This window comes from Aquila chrysaetos, unplaced genomic scaffold (assembly GCF_900496995.4).
Source record: "Aquila chrysaetos chrysaetos unplaced genomic scaffold, bAquChr1.4, whole genome shotgun sequence".
Classification (NCBI taxonomy): Eukaryota; Metazoa; Chordata; class Aves; order Accipitriformes; family Accipitridae; genus Aquila; species Aquila chrysaetos.
This window is the reverse complement of record NW_024470382.1, coordinates 665,210-686,483: the sequence shown is the minus strand read 5'-3', so window position 1 is coordinate 686,483 and position 21,274 is coordinate 665,210. Positions and strand designations below refer to the sequence as shown.

The 21,274-nt window shown below is 52.5% G+C and overlaps 1 protein-coding gene and 1 long non-coding RNA gene across 4 annotated transcripts; one reads left to right on the top strand and one right to left on the bottom strand.

Annotated features, from left to right (window-relative positions):
* Positions 1–4,315: 4,315 nt before the first annotated feature.
* Positions 4,316–10,618, bottom strand: LOC115337798. Of its 2 annotated transcripts, XR_005931870.1 has the most exons (4): positions 10,604–10,618; positions 5,067–5,558; positions 4,848–4,948; positions 4,316–4,437 (listed from the first exon to the last, which is right to left on the bottom strand). It is a non-coding gene; the product is annotated as an uncharacterized LOC115337798 (long non-coding RNA). The 2 variants fall into 2 exon arrangements; XR_003922243.2 differs by lacking the exon at positions 10,604–10,618 and having other exon boundaries at positions 5,067–5,837.
* LOC115337796 lies at positions 7,929–21,258 on the top strand. Of its 2 annotated transcripts, none has more exons than XR_005931869.1 (7): positions 7,929–11,276; positions 17,124–17,195; positions 17,656–17,727; positions 17,928–17,999; positions 19,603–19,710; positions 20,517–20,664; positions 20,851–21,258. XR_005931869.1 is itself a non-coding variant. In XM_041121767.1 (7 exons), exons 1-7 carry the CDS (start codon positions 16,637–16,639, stop codon positions 21,227–21,229), a joined length of 897 nt encoding a protein of 298 aa, XP_040977701.1. In that variant the 5' UTR covers positions 15,600–16,636; the 3' UTR covers positions 21,230–21,258. The 2 variants fall into 2 exon arrangements, 1 of the variants encoding a protein (XP_040977701.1); XM_041121767.1 differs by lacking the exon at positions 7,929–11,276 and adding an exon at positions 15,600–16,682.
* The last annotated feature ends 16 nt before the right edge of the window (positions 21,259–21,274 follow it).

Here is a 21,274-nt window from a genome sequence, read left to right as displayed (position 1 = left end):
CACTTTTGACTTCCAAAGCCCTTTTGTGTTCTGCCTCCCTTCTGCTGTTAAATCCTTCCTGGAGAAGAGAAGTGACAAACGGTTGCTCTCCCTCTGTGGCATCTTACCTGCATCTTCTGGAGCTGGACAGCTGGTGGAACTGTCGCCATCAGCCTGCCTGTGCTTGAAGTCTTCTCCCTGGCACGGGGCAGCTCGGGTGTGCTTGGTGCATACCATGCTTCCGAAGAGAGAACAGCAACAATCAAAGTGACTCCTGGGCAGTGTCCTGCTGGGAGAGCTGGTTTGAAGGCACATTACCGCAGGTCCTGAGGCTGGCCGGTCCAGGGGTGCTCCCTGTCCCCCAGCTCAGCCCAAGTCCCACATCTGGCTCCTTCCAGCAGGATTTGGAAAGCCCGTTCCCAGCTGTGAGCGCCAGGCCAAGGCACAGGGAGGAAACAGCCCCCCCCTGAGGGGCCCCAACCCCAACTGGCCTCATGTCCCAAACATACTAGACTTCCAAACAGGATCTCCGAGCTACTTTCAGTTTGAAGAAAGAAACTGTCTGTATGTCTCCCAGATTCAGTAGTCTAAGACCGTCAGAGGTGATTTGGGATTCAGTTCCACAACAAAGAATATCCATTACAGAATTCAGCCACCACCTCCATCATCGTCGTCCTGACCACAAAAGCTGCCTTGTAAAAAATCTTGCACTAATTAAAATTACCCTCTCTCCCCCCAAATCTTTGTTCTTCTCATATTCTCAGGCTACTGTGGGAACATCCATATAATTATTCTGTAATTACACCAATCTGAAACCCCTCGAGAAGCATTATTCCCTGACGTGACTGACAGCACTGATGATAAAGGGAGAACCATCACTACCACACACCCACCTGTTTGTCCTTTTGCCTCGTGGACTGAGCATGTCCCATGGATCTCTCCACCTGACAAGAAAAGACCGGCCCCAGAAAAATATCTTACAGTGTCTTGGTCTAGAGTAAGCAAGGGATTTATGATAGTGATACAAAGAAGTTTAGAGAGAAAGCAGGATAGTGGAAGAAGCAGAAAAGTGATATGTCTCACCCACCTCTTAATTTCAGAGGAAGTTTCCAGGGGTAGCGTTTTGTGTTGTCTCTGGGGGTTTTTTATCATATGCACAGCACACAAATGAAAAAACACACAACCTGCGTTTTATGTAGAACTGTAAACTACAAGAGAAAACTATCAGGCTATGCCCATTACACCTTCTTTCCAGGATAGTTGGTCACTTTTACATTTCAGCGGAGAAGTTTATGTTAAAATCCCTAATTCTGATTGAAAATAGCAAAACTCATCTGTAAATCTTTGAAAAGAAACAAAAATACATGAAAGAAAACTGCCATTTAACAGTTATATGAACATGTTACTGCTGCCAAAGGCTAAACGCTTTTGAGTATCTTTGCCATCTTCATCTTCTTTGTCTTCACTTTCTTCTGCTACATAGCTACATGTCCCTCAACATAACATTAAAACTGCTCAAGCACTCTTGGTAAATATAGAATCCAAAATGCCTTACTGTCCTAGTTTTGGCTGGGTAGTTAAATTCTTCACAGTAGTAGTTTGTATGGGCCAATGTTGGTTTGTGACTGAAACAGTTGATGATATACACAATGTTTTAGTTATATGCTGAGCAGTGCTTACACAGCCGTCAAGGCCTTTCTGCTCCTCACACGCCCACCAGTGAGTAGGTTGGGAGATGCACAGAAAAGTGTGGGAGGGGACAAAGTTGGACAGCTGACCACCAACTAACCAAAGGGATATTCCAGACCATATGACGTATGCTCAGCAAAAAACTGGGGGGGAGGGCGGCAGGGGGGCCACTGCTCAGGGACTGGCGAGCATGGTCAGTGGGTGTGAGCAATTGTTTCATGTGCACTGCCTGTTTTTCTTGCATTTTATTTTCCTCTCTCTGTTGGTTTTCTTTTTTCCTTACAATTTAAAAAATAAAATTCTTTTCATATTAAACTGGTTTTATGTCAACCCACAAGTTTCTTTCTCACTTTTACCCTCTGATTCTTAACCCCATCCCACCGGGGTTTGTTATTACCATCTGTTAATGACACAATAATCCTGCCAAACCTACAACCTGCAAAACCTGAAGACTAACTTATGCAAGACACGTTCCAGAAATGATGATCAGCACAGTAAAAGAAAAGCATTAAGTATCTATCTTGTTTGTCCTTGCCAAAATCTGCTGGGTGATCTGTCATCAGCCTCAGTGACTTAACAGCAGGCAGAACTCTCTCATCGGCTTAGTCAGATGCAGCTCCCTAGGGAAAACAGCTATTCAGAAAGTCATGCCTTTTTCTTTGGGAAGTGTTCAAGGAAATGTTTTTAAAACTCTAGGTAATGGTAAGACTAAACATGGTAATCAACCCTCCAAGGTCTTGCTCTCCCACACATTACCTTTTTTTTTTCCTCTTTTAACCAGAAAGGTGGCACTTCTTCTTGAAGGCAAGGGTGAAGTACATGGTGTACACAGAACAGCCCCATGGAAAACTGAGAAATGAGTCTGTGACCACTTCCATCCCCCATTCCGTGTGCAATCCCCTTGCACTCCAACACTCCTAGCACACTCCTTTCTCGCCAGCAGTCATGGCCTTACGCAGTTCTGCACAACATGTGCAAGAGGAGACTTCACCAGATACTGCCAAATAATCTCCTGCCTGAGTTCTGATCGGCTCAACTTTCTGTCCTTACATACAGTCTTGCCCTGTTCTGACCCCACAGAAAGCCCTACAAGGATCACCTCAATCATGCCTTCTAATCACAACTAACAGCCCTCCTTAACACCCTGAAGCTGTTTCTGTCACTTCTCACATACAGTTAACATGGCCTGTTCATGACTTAGCCTCCTCCCTCAGTCATTTTCCCACGAGTACCAAGAACGACACCTCCCAATTACAGGGCCCCGAGAGCCAGTTTCCACTGACTGTCCCTGCTACACCACCAACAAGAAAACAGCACGGTCTTTTCCCACGGCCATCTCCACGCTCAGAAGGAGCTGGTCACACAATCCTGCCAGCTGGCCTTGCTGCCTGAAAATCCTTGCTGTGCTGCTCAAGGCCATGAAATGTTGAAAACGTTGTGTCTACAGCTGTACCCACATCACGTGTCCTCTGCTGATGACACGCCCATTGTGTATTCCCACTGCCCACAGCCATCTGGTGTTTTCAGTCTGGTAAGCATTTTGGAAAAGCACTCTTTTTTTTTTTTTTTTTTTTAATCCTGCTTTGACTTCACTACAGCTAGGCCCAGAGTCCATGACTATGGCTGGTAAAGTCCGTAGCAATACAGAATTGGGTAGGGATGAGTGGGATAAAGTGCCCATTAGTCATTTGGGTTGTTCACAATTGACTCCAAGTCTCCATACCTACTACCTCACCTACCATACCTCCGCTCACTGGAAATGGGTCAGACTGCACCAGAAGTAAACACTGTCCGACCTGGCAGATCGATATTACACCACAAACATGGTGGTTTTGACGACAGAAGAACGCGCCAAACACAAACCACACGACGTAAAACACCCAAGGGCCCCATACTCCAAGGCCCTTCCCACCCTGAGCCAACAGATAAAAAGGAATCTCATAAAAAAAAAAGAGACACCCAGAACACAAGACAAGGCAAAAATAAAAACTCCAAGAACCCAGGGCCAACAAACCCAAATCAGGTCCATAACGGTACATGCTTAATCCTAACTGCTTAAACTCTAGCATCCTGTAGTCCTGCCATCCCAAGCCCTGCACACGTAACAACAGCATACCATAACCTGAGCACATTGTAGCCCTAAGGTATCAAACAATGGAACACAAACTCCCTGGACCATCTCCAGCAGAGCCTGCAGGTGGCCCCAGATCTCAGACATTCAAAACTTCGAAGTGGGAGTGGGACAGAGCCAAGGACATCACCCAGCATCACCTTCACATCATCCATCACACTCTGTGAAAAGTGCCGTGGGTTAAAAGCTCCATGGAGAGAAAGGCCACTTGGAGACGTGAACCAGCCAACCATGGCCACAGGGCTTCAGGCTCATCATGTTCTGTGTCACAGCCACCAGGCAGATGACCCCATCCTCCCTGCGGACCCCTCAGGACAGCCGTACCCAGCTCGGGGGGGCTCGATACGGCCTTGGCTCTAGGGGGAGATGCTTCCTGGGAGAGAGGATCTCTCATGGGGGCACTGGGAAACCCTCCTCAGGCCTGGAGGCCTGAGAAACATCTCTGCGCCTGTCCATATCTCACAAAACCAAGGGCAGAGGAAGGCTGCTTTGCTGGCCTCAAGAGAACCAGCTACATAGGGTCGTCCGTGGCCACCAGGCGCCTTTGCTGTCAGGTGGGTCTCAGCGTTGCTGTGCAATCGGCTGTCACCTCCCTGAAGGACGCTCTCCAGCGCACGCTACGTCTCCACTGGGTCTCCCTGGGGACAAGATTGAAAAGGAGGGATGGGGTTTGCTTAGCCCACATTCCCAGGCTGCTGCCACAAGACAGACCTGCCACCCCCCCAAATCAGCTGTAGCCATGTGGACACCACGTATGAGCTGCAGATGCAGACGGCAGTGGGGCTGTGGGGAGCAGGCAGGCTGTTCTGGGGTGCCACTGGCACAAAGCAGAGATGGAGAGAACGGGGAAGTCCAGGGCAGCCAGCAGCTGGTGGTGGGGGCCCAGCAGGATGCAGCACCTGTGGAAATGTCCAGCTCGCCCAGCTCCTTGAGCCTCAGCCCTGGGGCTGCAGCACGGGGCTGGCACTGCCTGGGGCTTCGCTGGGAAAAATCGGGCAGGGGTGACCCTGAAAACCCACACATGTACCCAGGCCCGGGATTTGACAACCTGTTCCTTTGCCCATCGCTGCCATGGGATTCAGAAAAGCAGTGCCATTTGCCCCGGCATGGTCCTGAGCCACCACTTGATGGATGAGTCTTTAACCCAGCCTAAGAAGAGGAAAAATTGACCAGAATTAAGCTGTGCTCAAGTTTTTGCAGGCAGCACATTTTTTTGAGCTGCCTGGTGCTGCCATGCCTGGGCAAGAAACAGGGCGGCTGCCTGTACCTGCAGGCAGGCGGTGGAGTGTGTGCAGCAGGAGTGGTGGTTGGTGCAGCTGTTGAATGGGTTCAGGCTTTAAATGTGTCCAGACTGGTACCCCTGGTTCCTTTTCCTTGCAGTTTGTATTTAGAGCTTAAATACTATTCTTTTTAAAAGCAAAACCGTCAAGAAAAAAAAAAACAAAACAAAAACCAAAAACCAGTTCGGTGATTTTTCCCCCCCCAGCTGTCCTCTTCTTCCCTCAGTCCTTGCCACTGTGCAAGGCAATGCTCTTCACCAATACTAGGGCACAGGACTGGGCCCAGGGCAGGGCTTTGGCAGGCAGCACATTCCTTGAGGCTCCCGGTAATGCAGCTCCTGGGGAGTGCTCAAGAAATGGGGGCAGTTGCCCAGAATTGCTATTTTTGGTCTCTCCCCACCGCACTCTGTCTGGCTCCCTGCCCCCATTTTTTAATTCCTCCCTCTCTCCACTATTTTTTTCTTTCTCTTTCTCGCTCCCTGTCTGTATTTTCTCATTCCTCTCTCTCCTGCAGCCTGGCCCCTCTTTCCTGCCTGTATCCCCTGCTCAGCTGGGTGGGCCTTCTCTCTTCTCTCTGGGCTCCGTCCTGCTCCCCATCCCCTTCTGCTCCTCCGCCGTCTCCATCCTGGAGACCATCGCTGTTCTGTCCTTCTCCCCCTCCTTGTCCTGATCCGCATCCCTCTCTTTCTCAGTCTCTCTGGGCTATTTCCCATCCTTCCCTTGCTCTCTGCCCGTGCCTCTCCCTTTCTTTCTCTCTTCCCTGCCTCTCTCCCTCTCACCCTTCCCCTCCGTCCCTCTCTCCTGCTCCCTGTCCATCTCTCTGTCACTCCGTCTCCTGACGCCTTTTCCCTCTTCATGTCGTCGTCCTGCTACGCCCTCTCCGGCCAGCCCCACCGCCTGTCCCCCCTCTCTACTGCTGCTCTGTCCCGACCTTCCTTCTCCTTTCTTTTCTTCTCCTTCTCCTTCTCTTTCTTTCTCCTGTCCCTCTTTCTTCTTGTTCTCTTCTTCTTGTTTTCTTCTTGGTCTTCTGGTTCTTCTTGTCTTTTTCTTGTCTTCTTTTGTTCTTATTTCTTGTTCTTCTGTTCTTCTTGCTTCTTGTTCGTTCTTGTTCTTCTTCTTGTGTCTTAGGTTTATGCTCTTGTTCTTCTTGTTCTTTCTTCTTGTTTTCTTGTTCTTTTGTTTATCTTGGTTTGTTTCTTGTTCTTCTTCTTCTTCTTGCTTCTGTTCTTCTTGTTCTTCTCTCTGTTTTCTTCTTTGTTTGTTCTCTGTTCTTCAGGTTCTTCTTGGTTTTCTTGTTCTTCTTCCTTAGCTTGTTAGGTGCTTCTTCTTCTAGTTCTTCTTCTTAGCTTCTTCTTCTTCTTCTTTCTTCGTATTTCTTCGTGTTCTTCTTGTTCTTCTTGCCTCTTCTTCTTCCTCCTCCTCCTCCTCCTACTCCTCCCCCGGGGAGGCGGGCATGGGTGCGCGGAGGGCGGCGGGGCCGGGCCGGGATGGGTGTCGCTGCAGGGTCAGGCCAGCAGGAAGGAGCGCCCCGGGGCATGCTGGGAGCTGTAGTCCTGGGGCCTGCGGGGCTGCCGGGGGCCCTGGTGGTTCCGGGCTGCATGGGAGCTGTAGTCCTGGGGCCTGCGGGGCTTGCCGGGGGCCCTGGTGGTTCCGGGGCATGCTGGAGCTGTTACCGTGGGCACGGGGCTGCCGGGGGCCATGTTGGTCTTGCAGTCTCTGCTCCAGTGCGGCCCGGTGAGGTGGGGCGGGGTGCGGAAAGGGGGATGAGGTGAGCGAGGGGTGGTGGCTAAGCAGGGACGTACGTCGGATGGAGAGAGGCCGGCCGGGGCAGCCCCGGCAGGGACCCGGGAGCTGAGGAGGGGAAGGAGCCGGAGCCGGGGCCGGAGCCCCCCCCCGGGCACAGGCGGCGGGCGCCCCGACTGCCAGAGCCCCCCTGAGCCGCCCCCAGCACCTCCCCTGAGGCCTGTCCCGCAGCCCCAGGCCGCCCCACGGCCTGTCCTGGCAGCAGCGAGCCGGGCCTCGGGTGCCCTCGGGCCTCGGTTAAGGCGGGGTGCGGGGAAGGAGCGTTACCCAAATCCGGAATAAAACTCCTTAACAGCAATGAGAAGTTAAGAAGCGGGCACTCCTTTATCGCAGCGCTGGGCACACGGGGGATCGCTCCGCCTATCGTGTGCACCTGTCTGGCCTAACTGTGCAGGTTAAATACACACCTGTTACTCACTAAACCTTCTGGAAATGCTATACATAATCATTAACTTTCCGATAAATCATTAGCATATATGAATGTCTCTTCACGCAGGCGCAGTGAAGGTCTCTGGTGGTCTTCAGGAGCCCTCTGGTGGTCTTCCGTAGTCTTCCTCACTTGTCCGCTTCTTGACCTCTCTTGGGTGATTCTGAGCGGTACGATTCTCACCGTCATCTGTATTAGTTTACATAAAAATGCATACTATGTCTGTTCTTAAATTTAACCTTTCTAATCATTGGTCCTTCAGTCACACCTTCTTATTAATATTCTTATGTTAAAACAATCATTGGTTAATCTCACTTAACTCTACTGATTGGAATCCTTGATAATTAGATCGAGGTGGGAAGGGTAAGGGGTTTCCAAGCAGCAAACTGGTGTCCATAACGGTTTCCTTAGTTTCTTAAAACAAAACACTACAAATCAACAAATCTTCGTCAAAGTTTCTGTGGTTAACTGATTTTAGACAATACTTGAATTCTTATGGTTACACATAGTACATTTTCTAAAGTTCCTATGACTACATTTCAGACTTAACACTCCCATACCTATGCTTCACAATTTTCTACTTCTTAATCAAACCAAACTCTTTTATATAATCAAATTTTAATTTCTTTAGCAAAATATTTGCAACAGGAGCGGTGTCTGCAGGAGCTCCTGCAGCAGGAGGGGCTCCAGCCTGGGGCCGGCTGCAGGAACCGAAGCTGCTGCTGCTGCTTTCCCTCTCCCAGAGGCCACACCGAGGGCTCGGGTGTCCGTTGGCTGCATCTGGCTGAGGTGTGCGTGGGCTGTCTCTGGCTGCGTTCTCCTGGCGGCAGGTGGACGCTTGCTGCCTTTGGCGAGGAGCTGCTGCGGCGGAAGCCAAAGAGATCAGAAGAAGGTGAAGCAGCTGAGGAATGAGGACGGCCGTCCCTCTGTCTCTCTCCAGCTGCAAGCAAGAGAGAGCCGACCTCTGCGGGGGGAGGAGGGATCCCTCTGCGTAGTCCTCGGCAGACCAGATCACCAACGTGCACCGTGGGCTCTGTATATGCAATGGCAAATATAGGGCGGCCCCGTAGTGGGTGGCTGTGTATCTAGGAAGCCTCACGTTGTCAGCCACCAACGCGTTCTCTTAGGTGGAGGACAGGCAAGTGACTGGAGCTGCAGAAGGGGAAAGGCAGGAAAGGACACACAGACAGAGAAGGAAGTGCCAGAACTTTAAAGTTTGCCTGGTAGTGCAGAGAGTCAGAGCTCCGGTGAGTCCCAGGCCCTTGGGGCCATGTCACCCCTCTTCTGCGCCCCTCAGTACCTCCCTGCCCCCTCCCCTTTCTCTCTGTGTAATTTTTTCTCACTTCCCTGTACCTCTTCCCCTATCTCTATTTTTGTGTCCTGCCCCCGTCCCTCTCTTTTCTCCAGGTCCCTCTTTCTCTTTTGCTCTACGTGTCCCTTTTGGTTCCTTGCTGTCCCTCTCTCCTCCTCCCTGCCCCTCTGGTTTTTTCTTCCTCTCTCTCTGCCCTGCAGCCCATTGCCGTTGTTGTCTTCTCTGACTCTTTGTCCAGATCTGCATCACGCTCTGATTTTCACAGTCTCTCTGGCCTGTGCCTTGTCCTTTGTCTCTCTCTGCTTGTATGTCTCCCTCTGTGTCCTTATCTGCCTGCCCCACCCCGCCGTCCTTCTGCTTCTCTTTCTTTCTCTCTGTCGCTCTGTCCTGCTCATCCCTGTCTTTTTTCATTCTCTATGCCACTGTCCCTGTCCTTCTTCCTGTCCATCTCTTATCTCTCTGTCCCTCTCTGCTGCTCCCTGACACTTTGGGTTTTTTGCCCTTCCTCCACCTCCCTGCAGGGCTCCTGATACCTCTTTTGCTTTCCCCATCCTTCCCGTGCTGCTCACCGTCCCTGTCTTTCTCTTTGTCGTCATTCTTGTCTGTCACTCTGGCCTGCCCCCTGCCCCAGTGTTTCTCACTATATCCTTCTGTCCTGCTCCCTGCCCCTATTCTTTTTTGCTCCCTATCCATCTTGCTGCCCACCCCAGGCTTTTTTTGCAATCTCTATCCTGCCCCCAGTCCTTATTTTTCTTTCTCTCTCCTGCCCCCTCTCCCTCTTTCTGCCTCTCTTCCTCTTTCCCTGCTGCTTCTTTTTCCATCTCTGTCCAGACTCCTGTCCCTTTTTTGCTCTTGCTGTCCCTCTGTCCTTTTTCTTGTCCCCATCTTTTCTGTCTTTCTGTCCCGTTCCCTGGCCCATCCTTTCTCACTATATCCCCTTGTCTGTCCCTTCTTTCCCCGCTCTCTTGCGCAGTATTTTTCTTTTCTCCATCTCTCCATCCTGCTGCCCATCACGGTTGGTTTTTCCTCCCATGCTGTCCTGCTCTTTGTTCCTTTTTTCTCTCCCTGTCACTCTGGCCTGCCCCCTTTGTCTATTTTTTACTTCCTCCATCTCAGTCCTGCAGCACATCACTATTTGTTGCCTCTTCCACCCCTTTGTCCTGCTCCCTGCCCCTGTCCTTGTCTCTCTTGCCTTTTGTTCTGCCGCCCATCTTTTCCCCCTTCTGCTCCATCTCTCTGTCCTGCTCCCTACTCCTCTCATTCTCTCTCTGGTTCTCTGTTCTTCTCCCCGAGTCTTCCCCCTGCCCTCTACCTTTGTGTCCTGCTCCCTCTTCAGGTTTTGCCCTCTCTTAGTCACTCTTTCCTGCTCCCTGTCGCTGTTATTTCTCACTCCATCTCTGTCCTGCAGCTCAATGCTCTTTTTTCCTTCTCCATCTCTCTGTCCTGCTGCCCAACCCCGGCTTTTTTGCCTCCGTGTCCTGCTCCCTGTCTCTTTTTTTTTCGCCTGTCTTTCTCTTTGTCCTTCCTCCCTGTCCTTTTTTTCTCTCTCTGTATCGCCTTGTCCTGCTCCCTGTCCCTGTCTTTCTCTGATGATCCATGTACTTATTGCTCCCTGTTACCGTCTTGCCCTGTCCCCCACCCTTCTTCTTGTCTTTTTCTTCTCTCTATCCCTCTGTCCCTGCTGCTTCTCTCTCCACCCCTGTCCTGCTCCCTGCCCCCATTTTTTCTGTCTTTATTTCTCTGTCCTGCTGCCTGTCCCATCGTTTCTTGCTATACACCGCTGTCCAGCTGGCTCTCCCTTTTATTTGTCCTCTCTTCCTCTTTCCTGCTTCTCAGCCCTCTTGTCCTCTTCCTCTGTCTGTCCTCCAGCCCATTGCTGTTTCCCCCCCCTTCTCGGTCTCTTTGTCCAAATCTGACCCTCTCTTTATTTCTCAGTCCCTTTGTCTTTCTCCCTGTCCTTCGTTTTCTCTCTCCGTCTGTACGTCCCACTCCCTGTCCCTGTCTGTCTCCCTTTCCTTCTTCCTCTTTCTGGCCCCATCTCTCTGTCCTGCTCCTCACCCCTACTTTGTCTTCCTCCTCCTCCTCTCTGCAGGGCACCTCATCCCTGTTTGATTTCTCCATCTCTCTAGCCTTTCTTTCTCGGCTCCTTAGTCTTCTCCCTCATCTTAGTGCTCTCCTTCTAGTCCTCTGTCCTCCCCATCAGCTTAAACTGAATGACCAGGTGTCCCTGTGCTCTGGTATTTCCTTAGCATTGCCCTAGGGAAGATCTGTGGTTTTAGGGCTAGGGATCATTAGGAGCTGGTCTCCTTGTGTAGGTGGCAGAGCTAGGTGTAGTTAAAGCAGAGGTTGTTCTCAGCTGGTGCTCTCTGCCTCTGGCTCAAACAGCAGGCTGCGGGCCTTCACTTGAAGGAAGGTTTCTTGTTCTGCGCTTCTTGCTCCTCGGGACGCTGCACAGGAGTTGGTAGCAAGTAAAAGCACTTGCAGTTGGCTTTTTTATGCAGTCTTCCTGTGGAGCTCTTGGTCTTGACTGATTTCTGGGAAGCAAGACCTGAGTGCCTGTGCGCTCCTAGACGCTGTGCTGCCTCCCCAGATAGGTCCGCCCTCCTCCACTGCTGCTTCTTCATTCAGTCAGCGGCGAGGCCAGCAGATGCAACGGTAAGTCGGCGGCTAAGCGCTAGATTGAGGCAGACTGGGGGGTTCCCGAGGCCCAGGAGCGCCGGGGAAGAGCGGAGGGACCCGTGCAGAGCCGGCGGCTCTGGCGAGAGGGGCTGACACGGCGTGGGCGTTGCCAGGGCCAATCGCAGGAGATTTGAACGGCCCTAAGGAGCGCCAGCGACCAGGGAGCGCGGCGAACAGGGCGTGGCGCGGCAGAAAAGGGCGGTGGCGCGGCAGTTCGCACAGGCAGGGAGTGCAGGTAGGGCGCAGCCCCCCCTCTTCCCAGCTCGAGAAGGCTACTCAAGTGGTGGGTGTCGGCCCAGAGGGAGACCCAGGTATGGCTGCCACTCGGGTGAAAGCCATTGTTGGGAAAAACGTGGCGACGCAGACAGAGCTCCCATGTAAACGTGCGGCTGTCCAGGTCTCTGGCTGCGGGGAGTGCCTGAGTCTACCACTGATGTCGGAGGGCAGCGGCAGCACCTCTTGTGTGAGGCGTGACCAGGAGGATGATCTGCTCAGCCTGGTGGCAGAGCTGAAGGAGGAAGTGGAAAGGTTGAGGAGCATCAGGGAGTGTGAGAGGGAGATAGATTGGTGGGCCCACACCCCACCATCCCTGAGGCAGAGGCAGCAGATGGAGGCTCCACAAGAAGTGGAGGTTCCCCTGCCCTCTAGCCACCAAGCAGGAGGGGACCTAAGAGATGGAGAGGAATGGATACAGGTCCCTGCTCGGGGAGGCAGGCGAATCCGCTCCCGGTCTCCCTCACCTTCCCAGATGCCCCTACGCAACAGGTATGGGGCTCTGGAACTTAAGGACCAGGCCAGTGAAGATCAGGGGTGTAGATGACGTCCTATCTAGGGAGGTGCCTAGGCCCAGTCACGCAGCCCCACGCATTCTCACATCCTCTGAAAAAAGAAAAAGGAGGGTAATTGTCGTAGGCGATTCCCTTTTGAGGGGGACAGAGGGCCCAATATGCAGACCTGACCCATCCCACAGGGAAGTCTGCTGCCTCCCTGGGGCCCGGGTAAAAGACATTACCAGGGAACTCCCTGGTCTGGTTTGGACCTCTGATTATTACCCGTCGCTGGTTGTGCAGGTTGGCAGTGATGAGATTGCAGAGAGAAATCCAAAGGCAATCAAAAGGGACTTCAGGGCACTGGGACGATTAGTAGAAAGATTGGGAGCACAGGTAGTGTTTTCCTCAATCCCTTCAGTGGCAGGGAAATACACTGAAAGGAACAGGAAAAGACACCTGGTTAATACGTGGCTCAGAGGCTGGTGCCATCGGTGGAATTTTGGATTTCTTGATCATGGGGAGGTTTACACAGCACCGGTCTTGCTAGCGACAGATGGTGTCCAGCTGTCTCAAAGGGGTAAAAGAATCCTTGCTCATGAGATGGCAGGGCTCACAGAAAGAGCTTTAAACTAGGTTCGAAGGGGGTAAGGGATAAAACTAGGTGCACCAGAGAGGAGCCTGGGGGCAGCATGCCGATGTTAGGGGTGGATGCCAACGCCTGCAGCATGGGCAATGAACAGGAGGAGCTGGAAGGCATCGTGCAGCAGGATAGATATGACTTAGTTGCAATCATGGAAACCTGGTGGGATGACTCCCATGACTGGAGTGCTGCAATGGGTGGCTACAAGCTCTTCAGAAGGGATAGGCGAGGTAGAAGAGGTGGTGGGGTGGCTCTCTATGTTAGGGAATGTTTTGACTGTACAGAGCTACACGATTCTGATGACAAGGTGGAGTGCTTATGGCTGAGGATGAGAGGGAAAGCCAATAAGACAGATATTGTGCTGGGAGTCTGTTATAGACCGCCCGACCAGGTTGAAGAGACGGATGAATCATTCTACAAGCGGCTGGCAGTAGTCTCAGAATCGTGTGCCCTTGTTCTCGTGGGGGACTTTAACTTTCCAGACATCTGCTGGAAATACAACACAGCAGTGAGTAAACAATCTAGGAGGTTCCTGGAGTGTGTGGAAGATAACTTCCTGACACAGCCGGTAGGTGAGCCAACCAGGGGAGGAGCCTTGCTAGATCTGTTGTTTACGAACAGGGAAGGACTGGTGGGAGGTGTGATGGTCAGAGGCCGTCTTGGGCTTAGCGACCCTGAAATGATAGAATTCTCAATTCTTGGTGAGGCAAGGAAGGTGGTCAGCAAAACCACCGCTATGGACTTCCAGAGGGCTAACTTTGGCCTCTTCAAGGCACTGGTTGAGAGAGTCCCTTGGGAGACGGTCCTGAAGGGCAAAGGGGTCCAGGAGGGATGGACGTTCTTTAAGAAGGAAATCTTAATGGCTCAGGACCAGGCTATTCCCATGTGCCGCAAGTCGAACCGCCGAGGAAAACGACTGGCCTGGCTGAACGGGGAGCTTTTGCTAGGAGTCAAGAAAAAAAGGAGAGTTTATCATCTCTGGAGGAAAGGGCGGGCAACTTGGGAGGAGTACCGGGATCTTGTTAGATCATACAGAGAGAAAATTAGAAAGGCAAAAGCTCAGCTAGAACTAAATCTGGCCAGTATCGTAAGGGTCAACAAAAAATGTTTTTACAAATATGTTAACAGTAGAAAGAATCCCAAGGAGAATATCTTTCCTTTAATGGATACAGAAGGGAACGTAGCAACCAGTGATGAGGAAAAGGCCGAGGTACTTAATGCCTTCTTTGCCTCAGTCTTTAATAGTGAGTCCAGTTATCCCCAGGGTACTCCACCCCTTGAGCTGGAAGGTAAGGATGAAGAGCATAACATACCCCCCTTAATCCAGGAGGAAATAGTTAGGGACCTACTACGCCATCTGGACACTCACAAATCTATGGGACCTGATGGGATCCATCCAAGAGTACTGAGGGAACTGGCAGAGGTCCTTGCCAAGCCACTCCCTATCATCTATCAGCGTTCCTGGTCAACAGGGGAGGTCCCAGAGGACTGGAGGCTTGCCAATGTGACTCCCATTTATAAGAAGGGTCGGAGGGAGGATCTGGGGAACTACGGGCCTGTCAGCCTGACCTCGGTACCGGGGAAGATTATGGAACGGTTTGTCTTGAGAGCACTCACATGGCAAGTCCAGGATAAGAAGGGGATCAGGCCCACTCAGCATGGGTTTACGAAAGGCAGGTCCTGCTTGACCAACCTGATCTCCTTCTATGCCCAGGTGACCCGCCTAGTGGATGAGGGAAAGGCTGTGGATGTTGTCTACCTTGACTTCAGCAAGGCCTTTGACAGTGTCTCTCATGGCATACTCCTTGAGAAACTGGCGTCTCGTGGCCTGGATAAGCGTACTCTTCACTGGGTGAAAAACTGGCTGGATGGCCAAGCCCAGAGGGTTGTGGTGAAATCCAGTTGGCGGCGGGTCACAAGTGGTGTTCCCCAGAGCTCGGTGTTGGGCCCTGTTCTGTTTAATATCTTTATCGATGATTTGGATGAGGGGATCGAGTGCATCCCTCAGCAAGTTTGCAGATGACACCAAGTTGGGAGGCAGGATCGATCTGCTTGAGGGTAGGGAGGCTCTACAGAGAGATCTGGACAGGCTGGATCGATGGGCTGAGGCCAATCGTATGAAGTTCAACAAGGCCAAGTGCCGGGTCCTGCACTTCGGTCACGGCAACCCCATGCAGCGCTACAGGCTTGGGGAAGAGTGGCTGGAAAGCTGCCTGGCAGAGAAAGACCTGGGTGTGCTGGTTGACAGCCAGCTGAATATGAGCCAGCAGTGTGCCCAGGTGGCCAAGAAGGCCAATGGCATCGTAGCCTGTATCAGAAATAGCGTTGTGGCCAGCAGGAGCAGGGAGGTGGTTGTTCCCCTGTACTCAGCGCTGGTGAGGCCGCACCTCGAGTCCTGTGTTCAGTTTTGGGCCCCTCACTACAGGAAAGACATTGAGTTGCTGGAGCGTGTCCAGAGAAGGGCAACCAAGTTGGTGAGGGGTCTGGAGCACAAGTCTTACGAGGAGCGGCTGAGGGAGCTGTGGCTGCTTAGTCTAGAAAAGAGGAGGCTGAGAGGAGACCTTCTAGCTCTCTACAACTACCTGAAAGGGGGTTGTAGTGAGGTGGGTGTTGGTCTCTTCTGTCAGGTGGCTGGAGATAGGACAAGAGGAAATGGCCTCAAGCTGAGGCAAGGGAGATTTAGGTTAGATATTAGGAAAAATTTTTTACTGAGAGGGTTGTCAAACATTGGAATAGGCTGCCCAGGGAAGTGGTTGAGTCACCATCCCTGGAGGTATTCAGAAAGCGAGTGGACGGGGTACTTCAGGACATGGTTTAGTGGGCATGGTTGATGGTTGGACTCGATGATCTTGAAGGTCTTTTCCAACCTAAATGATTCTATGATTCTTCCACACTTGTGTAGAACCAGGAGATGCCATAGTGTGCCGATTCAGTAATGCCCTGGCAGCGGGGCTGCGCTGGGGAGGCCTGGCGGAAGGGGTGGCCCGACAGGGCTGTGAGGTCACAGAGCCCCGCTTTGACATGCTGTGCTGTGCCAGCTGCGGGCAACGCTGCGGCAGCAGTGGCAGCAGCGGCAGCAGCATGGTGCGAGCCTGGGGGGCCGTGGTCCTCGCCTGCCTCCTCGTGCTGGCCCTGCAAGCCTGGGACGCCCAGGCTGCTCCAAGGCGAGCGCAGGGAGCAGGTAGGCAGGGGGGCAGGGGGCCAGCACCCAGCTCCGAGCAGGGCAGCGTGGCATCCACCGCACCTCAGCGGGGCAGCAGTGGGGCCGGGGCTAGGGCTGGGTCCGGGAGAGCAGCTGGGTCAGGCTGAGCGAGCCAGGCAGACACCCTGTGGGGAGGCATAGAGGGGCTGCAGCTGCTTCGGGGGCGTTTTCTGGGTGAGCAGGGGAGCTGGGAGCGGCGGTGCGGGGTAAGAAACCCAGCGCTGAGTCCCTGCGGGACCCTCCCTGCCGCCCAGCCCAGTCTGCCCCCAGTATGTGTGTTGGGCCGGGGGTGGCGAGTAAGTGGTGCTGCAGGAGCCAGGCGACAGCCCGTGGCAGCGCTTCTCCCCGGGCTGGCTGCAGCCGTGCCCAGGGCCGTGGGTCTGGCCTTCAGCCTCGGGGACGTCCCGGAGGGGCGTGCTCAGGACTCGTCCGCTTGGGAAAATGGGAGCATTCCTGCTCCCCTTGGATGACCCGCAGGTCCCCAGCCCGGAGGAACACGCAGGGGTAGCGCTGGCGCAGCCTTTCACAGGCTCTTGTCCCCAAGAAGCGTGGGCGATCACTTTTTCCTCCAGTTTGTTGGTGTTGGCTTCCTCAGCCAGTTTAACAGAGTGATTCGATGGAATTTGTTACAATGAAATCTGTGACTTAAAGATTCGAAAATGGCAAGGATCGCCCGAAACTTGCAGCAGGGTTGCACACAGGTGGAGGTTAAATCAAATCACACATGTGCACAGACGGAGAATTCCTGAGGTTGGGGGGGAATCCCAGAGGTAAGAAGTATTCAGTCTTCATTTGTTACTGGCCTTTTGTATTTTTTAATATTTGGTTTGTTATCTGTTAATGTTTTGTTGTGGTAGTTCAGCCTTCCAATGGCCAGCAGGCTCTTCTCTGTAAGAATCGTGAATGATCATTTTTTCCTCCGGGGCTACACGCTCCCACTTTAGTGTGGGCTTCCTTTTGTGTGTGTGAGAGGTCTGGTGAGAAGGCCCTGAGAGGCCGTATGTTTGTCCATCTGGTCCTTGAGGGGTGTTGCACATGGGCTGGAGACAGAGGTTTGAAAGCTGCCAGGTCCCAGCCAGGTCCCTCTGCAGCTTTGGACATCTCAGCCCGCGTCTGGGTCCCGTGTTGTTGCCTGACCCCCTTCCAGTCACTGCGGAAGAGGTAGAACACAACATGCGATGGGAACGTTTTTCATCTCTGCTTGGTTACAGCTGTCCGTGGAGACAGGGGCTACTTAACTTCTCAACTTGAGCCTGTCCGTGAGCCTTGGGGTGATCCCACAGGTAAGGCCCTTCAGTGAATGAGCATTTACATTTTAATTTTCTGTTCCTGTGAAATTTAGCTTACTACTTTCTTGTCTGATGCTCAGGCAGGCAGAAGAGCAGAGAGGGAATGGGTCTGGCTCAGTGATGTGCCCCGGGGCGCTCTGCCTTGCTAAGCTGTCTTTGCCAGCCTCTCTGCCCCTGCAGTGCTTCTAGGGCTGGCCGCAAAGCCAGTGGGCATGTCGGGGTTGAGCTTGGAGCTGGTGTGAGCTCCAGGGAGTCCTTTCTCCTGACAGTTCCATGCCTGGTTAGTGGCCACTGCAGGCACCCGGTAAATGTTTGCAAGATGCTCCTGAGTGGAAGGGAGAGAGGAGTGCTCTGGAGTAATCCTGTGTTTGAATTGCATTCACTGTCATTCAGATCTGAAGAAGTATGTTGGAAGTATTTCACGGGAGCTGCTCTGTCCTATGTTCATTTACAGATGTGGCTGCAGGCGATGGTTATCCAGCTTCCTGGCTGGGTTTCAGGGCTGACCCACAGGCAGGTCGCATGGGTACGTCATGGCTTTTCACTTCTTTGAGAGCTGCCAGCTCAAAGTCCCAGTGTCAGCCAGGTGCCTCTGCAGGTGTGAGAATACAGACCTGCATGTGCGTGCCGTGTCATTACGTGATCCCCTTGCATGTTCTGCTACTCAGTTATGATGATGTAGATCAGAACACGTGATGGTAACTTCTCGTGGGTGTTTGGTTGCAGACGTGGCCAGACAGAGGGCTTTTCCAGCTCCGTGGCTGAATCCTGGGCTGAATCCCAGCTGGCATCCCAGGGGTGAGTAGTCAGTCTGTATTGACTTGACAGAATAAGCGCTCATTTTCAATATTTTATTCATGTGACTTTTACCTTCATACTTCCTGTTAATGTCCTCAAAGACGAAAGTATAAAGCTAAAATAGGGAACTATTCCCAAAAGATATCTGCAGTTCCAAAGGAAATCCTGAAAGACTTGGAGAAAGCAGCACCTGGTTAATGTATTTCACTCTGTTAACCGTACAGCTTGGGAAGCTGAGGTTTTAGATTCATGTGTGGACGTGCTGTAGCCTGCACAGCAGGAAGGGATCAGTCAGAGCCTCGCTGCAATGGCACTCGATTTCATGCCTTGCCTGGGCCGATGAGCCACAGAGATGATCCAGCACAGCGTCTGCTACCCGTTGTGGTTCTGGCTGAGTCCCAGAGGCAGCTGCTGCCCCAGTTGTACCATTAATGGTCAGAGCTGCTTTGTGCAGATGCTGGTATCCAGATGTCAGGAACCAGTGTGTGCTGAATTTCTGTTCAGCTCATGCACAGCCCAGTTTGCGGCTGGGCAAGTTCAAGGCAGGAATGACGTCCCAAGAAGTCTTGGCTGCCCTTTCCTAATGTTGGAAGTCAGGTGCAGATGCTGATTCTGCAGGCATTTGTTTGTGATTGACGTTCAGCCTGCAGACTGATAGCTGTGGTAGGATGACTGTGACTGTTGGTGCTGCTCCTGGAGCATGTGAGGCACATGCGGAGGAGCTAATTGCTCATGAGCCATGAGAGGGCCAGCACCCTGCCAGTCGCTGGAGGGGAGAGGGCCCTTGGCTTGTGGAGATGATGCGCAAGCAGATTTCGGTCGCTGGGACCAGCAGGCTTTGCCTGGGCTGCAGGCAGGATTGATCCTCCAGCCGGGTTTGGAGCAGCCCAGGCTTCACAGCCTGGTCCAGCCCCTTTGCTCTCCCTGATGTCTGAGGACTTTCGGTGACACCTTGGGGTCAGGGGTGGGTCGCAGCCGGACACCCAGCTTGAGGCCGGACACCTCCCTTGAAGGCGGCCTTAAGTGGATCGTTCAGTTAATTCAGTCTTGGGTGGTTTAGCTCTCCATTTCTAGTTGTGTTTCAGAAAACTTGGCTGTGGTTTTCCTCTTGTTTTGGGGGACTTCACTGCCGCTTGTGAAAGTGCCCAGAACATGGTTGCAAGAGCTTGGGGGTCAGTCCACCGTGTGTGTCTGTTCCCCTTCCCGTGTGCTGGAGTTGTCACGGTGGGATGTGCTTCTCAGAAGGCCTCTTTCGCCAGCTGAGCTGGCTGCGGCTTTTTCCCATCCTCTTTGAAGGAAGCAATTTAGCATCATCTTGCAGTTTGCCAAAAATGCAGTACATGTAATGTGAACAAGAAGATCACACGTGCAATTTCCTGTTTCCCAGCAGGTCAGGTTTTGCTGTCTGTATTGGTAGAGTGAAAAGTGTCATGTGCTTAATTTTTTCTCTGTGAACGTCACATTCTTTGGACTAGATGCACTCCCCAAAGCCCAGGCTTTGTTTCTAAGCTTTATTAATGTATTTGGAGAGTATCGCCTCGTGAAGGTATCGTCTTCCTGATGAGGAACGGTTGCTTCTAATTGTCCCGCTTTCTTTCTACAGAGACCAACCGTGAGAGTGTGCAGAAGGAGGCCTTTCAGAAGGGAAGCAGGCACACCGTGCCAGTCTCCAATGAAGAAAGAGAGGCAATGCAAGAGCATGGCATGCCAGGTAATTGCTGTCCCGTGGTCATCCAGTGTCACCAGTCAGAATCACTGTGTGCCTGCAGGCTCTTCCCCCGGAGCCCGCTCTTGCATGTCATGTCAGCAGCCAAACCTGGAAGTGTTAGTGCAGAGAAGGTGTTGTCAAAGAAGCCAGGAGTGGCTCTCTGAGGACGACTGTCGTCTCTGGTGTGTGGAGGTTATTGCCAGCAGCGTGCCAGAGAGATGCTCTTAGACCTCTCTGGACGTGGTTAGAGATTGCTCACCTCCTGCCGCACCCAGTTCCCAGGAATTTAGGAACTTTGCCCTTTTGGGCGTGAGGCCATTTGAGGGCTACAACCCAGCCCTGCGCCACGCTCTCCCGGGGCCAGCCTTCCCGCAACGTGTGCATCGGGGCTGGGGGTGACAAGCAGGTGGCACTGCAGGAGCCAGGCAATAGCCCGTGGGCTGGATCCCATCTTTCAGCCTCTGGGACGTCCTGAAGGGGAGTGCTCAGGAGATGTCCGCTTGGGAAAACAGGAGCATTTCTGCTCTACCCCTGCAGTGCCGTTCGTTGGTTGACCCGCAGGTCCCCAGCACACAGCCCTGGCCTGCGGCCCAGAGGAACAGACAGGTAGTGCTGGTGCAACTGCTCGCTGGCACGTGGGCTCTTCTCCCCGAGAAGTTTAAGCGATCCTTCTTGTCCTCTGGCGCTAAGACACCAGAGCCAGAGGCACCAACCACTGAAAAACAAATCTCTTGGGCATGTGAAGCACACTGTGAGGCTATCCATAGCGCAGAGCACAGTAATGTGTGGCGTTGTCTTTTCTCCTGCAGGGGCAGATGCTGGGAGAAGGTCTGAGGCTGCTGGTCACGAATTGCTGCACAAGTACTATATCCCAGTGACCGCAGTAGCCTTGGCTGTGGTGCTGTCTGGGCTAGTTGGATCTTGCATAGTCATTTCACGGCTGAGGAAGAGAGACCCGTGAGTTGGCTTTTCCCCAGAGTTAGTTATTGCTGCAGTTGGCAATGGGGTATTTGCAGTTAGAGTATCCTGGAGTGCCAAGGCAGCTGCTGGCAGTACTCTGCTGAGATTTCTGCTGTAAGATTTTTTTACCTGGCCTCTTAATTCATATCAATGAGTAGTCTTTTCTGAAACCCATTTCTACAGAAGGAGCCAGGGAGATGAAGCAGCACTGGGACAAGCTGATACTGACTCTGCCTGGAAAAGTGAAGATCCGACTAGAGATAAAGGCAAAGCAGAGTCAGGAGAAGGAACAAGAAAAGTTGAGGTTGCTCAAGAAAATGGGACTTTCAACAACAGCTCCAGCCCATCACCATGGCCTTTTGTGGCAGAGCTCACGCAGCTGTACAGGAGCACGAGCGCAGACCCCTCACCTCTGCCCGCTTGTCCCAGCTGCTCTTTCACCGACGATACCTCTTCACTGGACACTTCGATTTCTCTCGACTCACCTCAGCCTAACCCCTTCTGGTGTCCCTGTCACCAGTTCCAACAGGGATACTGTACCTCAGAAGATGAGTCTTTTTAGAGTAAATAAAAAAAACATTTTGGCCAAAAGCAGTGCATCCTGGGC